Source organism: Varroa jacobsoni, unplaced genomic scaffold (genome assembly GCF_002532875.2).
Source record: "Varroa jacobsoni isolate VJ856 unplaced genomic scaffold, vjacob_1.0 contig00713, whole genome shotgun sequence".
Taxonomy (NCBI): Eukaryota; Metazoa; Arthropoda; class Arachnida; order Mesostigmata; family Varroidae; genus Varroa; species Varroa jacobsoni.
The window spans coordinates 24,968-31,089 of NW_019214512.1; the positions used below are offsets into that span (position 1 = coordinate 24,968).

Genomic DNA, 6,122 nt, shown 5'->3' on the forward strand with positions numbered 1-6,122 from the left:
TTTTAACACAGCGAATGAAGATAGGTCGAGCAGGCTTTATTGTGTGCTCTTATAAATTCCGTATCGTAATCCTGTAATTCTTTGCGAGTATCACTATTATTGTAGCTTGTTAATTGTATTAACTTACGGACATAAAATGTCCTAGCCCGATACGGACAAATAAAAAAGATTTCACCTTTGCACTAAATGATTAGCTGTTTTATTTTCTTTATCCGTTCTTGACCAGCTAATCAGCATTTCATCTGTTCAGATCTACCGAAAATAAAGCGTTCACCACAGGCATCAATTTGTGGTGCCACAGTTGCACTTATGTGTGGTTCCGCTGAAATGGCTTTCATATTTTGCTCAATATTAAGGATGGTGTCGTGTTATGTATCTAATTTTTCGCCATCTAGTATTTTCTGCCTAGTTTCACGAAGAAACACGCACTCGTAACAGGTGTTATTGATTTTCCCGTCTGCAACTACTGGATTCAACCTTATTATCGTATAATTAATTATTGTTTCCCATTTAGCATTTATCTCACAAATCGCATAGACAAAGATAGATCTATTGCTAAATAACATCAATATTGTTATAAGACACATTTTTTTTTTGTCCTGCAGGATTTAGACTAAAGTGTCATACACCGTTGGTAGCCGATTTGCGCCTTATATTGAGCTACATTTTGTGTCGAGTCGTATGCTCTACGATTCTGCAATCTCACAGCCGTCAAGCGAGTCAAAGAATGTTTAAATGGCTGTCCTACTTAGTATCCGTTTTTTTTTTCGTTGGACACAACTTTGAAAGTGAGCGCAGAATTGTGTCCTATAACGTTCATCGCATATGATTCACGGTTTCTGCATCTTTTCGTTGCATGTGTAGGTGTGACGCTCCATTGAATCACGTTCAATGAACAGATCTGCAGCCAATTTAACATGGCGCATTCAGTAGAAAAACTGAGTTCGGATTACCCCTGACGCCTTACAGACAGTCCTGTTAGGAACAATCGAACATCTCAATTTGTCACGAGGTCAAACCATGGGATCTTGCGGATAACGAAGTGAAAGCATAGTGGTTTTATTATCCAAATGGCTGGGCATGGGTGTTGAGTATGGGTAAAGAATATCCCGATGACGCCAGCAAAATCGTGTACCCACCTGAAGAAGATACCAGCCTTACTCTAGATACCGAAGAGGTTTCCGAAGATGTTGACGTTCCCGAAGAAATCGAGGATGTTCCCGATATGGAGCCTTCCGACCATGTGGAAAAACTCAGAACAAAAGCAATCGTGAGGCCCAGTAAGCCACAAGAAACGACCCATGCATCGGAAACATTTTGGTGAGTCTATCTGAAACCAGCTTACAAAACAGGATTATGCGCTAAATCTGAAGCACCACGATGTTGGAAGCGACCCGTTGACGCTGTTGCTCTAGGTGGCGCCGATGTTTTAGATGTTTTGTGGAGTTCTATGCTTGCATACCGACTCAAATAACCGCTCCAATGTTACGAACTGTAGTGTTGTGAGTCTTTGGTCTTCGTCGTACCTCTGTGTGTTTTGGGTTATCTCGTAAAGCCCCTAAAGGTGTCCATTTGGTGCTGTGGTGCAATTATGCCTTTGAAGTGCTATGATCAAAGCGATGGCCTAGATGGTCTGAAGCCTTACGTTTCAGAGTTTCATTTGCTAGATGCCGTGTAGCTGTATCGATGAAAAAAAATATGTAAATACTAATTTAAGCAAGTCAATAGAGAATACTGCTCATTTACCGAGGTCAGTAGTAAACGTAGCAAAAACGCTATTGTTTTGGATGGACATGTTAGGCGCTTAGAATGATTACTTCAATATACAGGTGAACGTAATTTCTAGAGTTTGTTTCTGCTTCTGTGTAGAGGCGCCGTCCTGCAGGATCACGAGATTTGGATATCTGGCCTCCTGATAAGTGTGTGCGAATCAAACTGCGTAGTCACGGTAGGTTTCCTACTCGTAGCATCGTGACAACGTTTGCGCAATCGTTTCGAAATCTGGAAGATAGCTGCATTATCCATAGACGTATAAAATGGCGTAAAACCAAAAAAGGACATCCTCTTTCCATTCATATCGCATCACCCAATACGACAATGGTCCAGCAAGAAAAGGCGCGGATTTACGCCAGTGGTCAGCAATTTGTCTCAAGCGAAGTCACCTTGTGGTTTCATGGTAATGTGTTTGCCCCTATGTGGGACACATGTGAGATGTTAGATCTAGTGAGTTGGACATAATATTTGTACTAGTTAAAAGAAAGGCAGCGTAGTTTTAACCGGGGTTCCAAAAGTGTAACTAAGGTAAACTCGTCTAACTCAGCTTTTGCGGGACATGTAAAGCCTGAGTATGACTGGAACTATACCAAACTCCGATAGGTCACTCCAGAGTTGTTCTGTGGTGCGTTCAGAATATTAGCGATTGCGTTCGGTGATCTGGTTCCGCATTTGTTTGTTTTGATTGAGGTTTTGATTATTATTATATTATATTCAAATATATATATATAATGATTTAGCTTGTTAATGTCGATTGTTTCGCATCGGGTAAACTTGTGAGTGTTAGTACTCTCATGTTTGTCTGGACTCTTCTTTAGCCTGCTTGGGGTGGCATGAATTCTGTCGTCGAAAATGGCCTGCGGAGTGTTTGTATGACATTTGCGATTCTTGCTACTAACTTATGCTACTAGAATGTTATTTATTTTATTAAATTTATCACTTAGACTGAATTGAAATAATAGTTTCACGGTAAGTCAGTAAAAAGAAATGTGTGCTAAGACTATCCATCAAGGTTATGCATCTTGCGTTTTATAAAAAAAAAAAAAAAAAGTCTAAATAGGTTTTCGCTGAGGAAGATGCTTGTAAAAACCATGCTGACAGCGACACTCGAAATCTGCAAAAAGTGTTTTCTGTTTTCGATTTGTAGTCAACTTTATTCCGATGAATAAAAAAATCTTATTTTTGTCCTTGGTTTTGTCTTCGAATGCTTGTTCTAGCTAGTCCTTTAACCGGCCAAGTAAAAACAATTAAATATATGCGGCCCAACATTGACTAAGTTCTTTCATCCATTTAGAAAATGAACGAAGAAACTATTGGAAGAAGTATTAGAAATGCTACTAAATACAACATATGAGATTAAACTAAATAGTACATACAAATTATATAGAACCTATCATTATAAAATGTATAGGCTTCGCTCTATTCTACGTTGTAACACCCAGTAGATAGCTTGTTCTAGTACTAAGGTTACTGTGATACTATTTTGAAGGCCACAGCGCGAAATGACCGTCGAAGCTCACACAGACGTAGTTTTCTTTTTTGCCATATTTCTGATAAGACTGGCAGGGCTTTTTTAGATTATCTCAACTTCGTGAATTTTGCTACAAAGGTATCACAGGTCAAAAAACTCCAGACAAGTTCAGCAGAGCGTGTCCCCGCTACACTCGTAATAGAAAAAATTCTTCGATGACGATAAAATGCCATTAAACAACAACAACAAGAAGAAAATAGGGAGAGTTTCCTTTATATGATAACTTCGGTATATTCCATTGTGTTATTATGCGAAGATCGTGCGAACTGCTCGATCTCAACCTTCTGTTGTTTTTTGATTTGTTTTTGTGCTCTAGCTCACGCTGGAAGAGGTCATTTCAGATTGGCCTCGCAACTATTATCATCGTTAGCGCGGTACTTACGTTATGCTTTGTTATCTACAGAGTTATGAAGGATAAATTTGATCCAAAAGAGTCGGCGAGAGCTCCTCCGGAAATTGTCAGCTGTGAGCACCAGAAGGAGCCGATTGATATGTTTAGTGAAAAAATACAAGCTGATGTGAGAACTTTGGAAAGCGTAATAAAATCCAAGGCAAAGTCACCTAGTGGACGTTACAGGGTAAGTAATTTTTATTAGATAGAAGATAAATTACGTTAAGGATATAAGACTTAATAACCACTATGCATATGTTTCCTTTGCTACTTGAACACATGATGTATGAAGAGGGTGTTTCGTATTTTCCCATAAATTTCATCTATATCTGTGCAAAACAGTTCTATTATGGTATAATATCAAAAAAGTTTGCTAAACCACTGTCAAGTTCCGTTTTTTGTACGTACCTTCCTTTCCCTCTATAAGACGCGGGTCGCCATTCAATTTCAGTTGGAAGTCACAGCATCGGTAGCACAGAGGGCGATTACTGGACAGCTGTTCAAAGCAGGCTTCGTAGCATTTGTATTCGGATTCACCGAAACAAACCTTACAATCATCTATGTGTTCACTGGGTGTAAGGACAAGCAAAGCGTTCGTTTATTGAAGACATTCGACTACGACGTTAAGCGGTGAGTAGTAATGTAACGGGCGAAATTCTTATTGTGTTTATGCGGTAACAGCGATACTGTTTTTTGATGATATCGATTTTTTGAGAAAAATAGGAAACTAATAGACGAAATAGGTAAAAGCTTTTTGATACTCAAAGGAAAAGCCAGTTACCAACTTTTCATTTTACATGCTGCAACATGTTGAAATAGGAAAAGAGCAAAATATGGTGGACATACAAGCAAACAAACTGAAGTGAATACTTCTAAAGCGTGAAGCGGTTTTTTTTTTGTAACTATCAAGAGACACGTGTATTATACGTGGCGTATTTCAGAGCTCAAGCGGATCTAATCATGTTGATACCCATCAGCGAAGTTATTGATCACTTCGATTGCATCAATGAACAGATTCAAGCAGACGACAGCGACCTGGGAATATCCAGAGTGCGAATGAATCTTCATCTTGATTATAGCAAGCGGCGCCTGATCGTAGAGACATGCACGTTGAAGGGATGCAGCAGGTCCATCGACGGTGCGGTAAGCAAGCGTTGACAGGACATCCTAGTGAAATTCCTGACTATAGGCCGAACGAGCAATGAGAAAAACTCGATATCACTTTATTTATTACTGTTATACGAAATTATTTTTGGTTAAGGTGAATGTACATGCAGTACTTGTAAACCACACATGTCTCTATAGGATCAATGCTGAAACGGTTGTTTTCATTGAATTTTTTTCATTACGTTTTTCCAGATTCAGATGCGCGACACCAATCAAACGTATCCGACACCTCTTACCTACATCATTGTTGACAGGTTCGGATCAAAACGACAGAATGAAAACGGCCCTTGTCACTTTGAAGTCCTATTGGAAGTAAAGACATGGTGCGAGATTGTTGAGGCATAAAACGCCCATCTATGTATACACATGCACATGCACGTGCAAAGATGTACCCTGAAAGATGTCACATAGTGCAAATGTTAAAAATGGCCCTATCAGCTTGGTGATCAGGCCCGTATTGACATACATGTAGATAGCAAAAGCCCGTCCACAGAGAGCATTTTTGCGTTGAAAATAATCAACTAGTGTAAGGAGCTGGGCGGATGTCTACCATTAGCAAGCAATAATTTTATAGTATACCTTATTCCAACATATAGAGAGGTTCGGAGCTGTATTATACCTTTGAAAGCCCATTTTAGTCGTCTTGCTGGTAGCCAATGTTCAGAGCCGAAACATACGTGCATATATATATATATATATATGCCTGCCCTTGCTTGAAAAACATAATGTCTGCGAAGTTATAGTAGATAGCCATCCGTCGAAATGTCACAAACTGTAATAGTTTTCCTATTATGACCGTTCTGTTTGTAATTTAGTCAATTAGTTGTACAAAAAAGGAGCGTTCATGTAATAAAGTAGCTCTTCTTGATAATTAACCGTAATTTATATGATTTAAAAAAAAATATAACTTTGTTTCTACTTCATAATGCGTTTGTCTATTCGTTTGAATAAGGGTCATAGTAATAATAGTTGGACAGTATCTAGGGGCCCCTTTTCGATATTAATCGCTTGCATAGGCACTGGAATCGGCTGGCAACGGTCTTTGCGACGGAGAGAAAGTTGAGGATACTGGTGTAGAGGGTGTTCCGTTTTTAACATCCCCCTTTGTTATGCGTGAATTGAATGAACCCCATACTCGAGCCTTTTTACACGAGTACTATACGAGAAGACAACAAGGTGTCTGAAATAGCGCGTCATTGCACTTGCCCATAGCTTAAGAAGCTCAGTGTCAACATATCTAGCTTGTATAGAATAGAATAA

At 39.2% G+C, this 6,122-nt stretch overlaps 1 protein-coding gene across 2 annotated transcripts; it reads left to right on the forward strand.

Annotated features, from left to right (window-relative positions):
- The first annotated feature begins 905 nt into the window (after positions 1–905).
- Positions 906–5,788, forward strand: LOC111271509 (uncharacterized). 2 transcript variants are annotated; one of them, XM_022852351.2, is made up of 5 exons: positions 906–1,320; positions 3,621–3,882; positions 4,123–4,325; positions 4,637–4,838; positions 5,055–5,788. In XM_022852351.2, the coding sequence occupies exons 1-5, from the start codon at positions 1,094–1,096 to the stop codon at positions 5,205–5,207; spliced, it is 1,047 nt and encodes a 348-aa protein (XP_022708086.1). In that variant the 5' UTR covers positions 906–1,093; the 3' UTR covers positions 5,208–5,788. The 2 variants fall into 2 exon arrangements, with proteins under 2 accessions (XP_022708086.1, XP_022708087.1); XM_022852352.2 differs by having other exon boundaries at positions 908–1,320; positions 4,147–4,325.
- Positions 5,789–6,122: the final 334 nt, after the last annotated feature.

Coding starts and splice junctions, on each gene's coding strand:
- LOC111271509 (XM_022852351.2), top strand. CDS start 1,094: ATGGGTAAAGAATATCCCGATGACGCCAGCAAAATCGTGTACCCACCT. Junction 1,321..3,620: donor CATGCATCGGAAACATTTTG/GTGAGTCTATCT, acceptor TTTGTGCTCTAG/CTCACGCTGGAAGAGGTCAT. Junction 3,883..4,122: donor CACCTAGTGGACGTTACAGG/GTAAGTAATTTT, acceptor TCCCTCTATAAG/ACGCGGGTCGCCATTCAATT.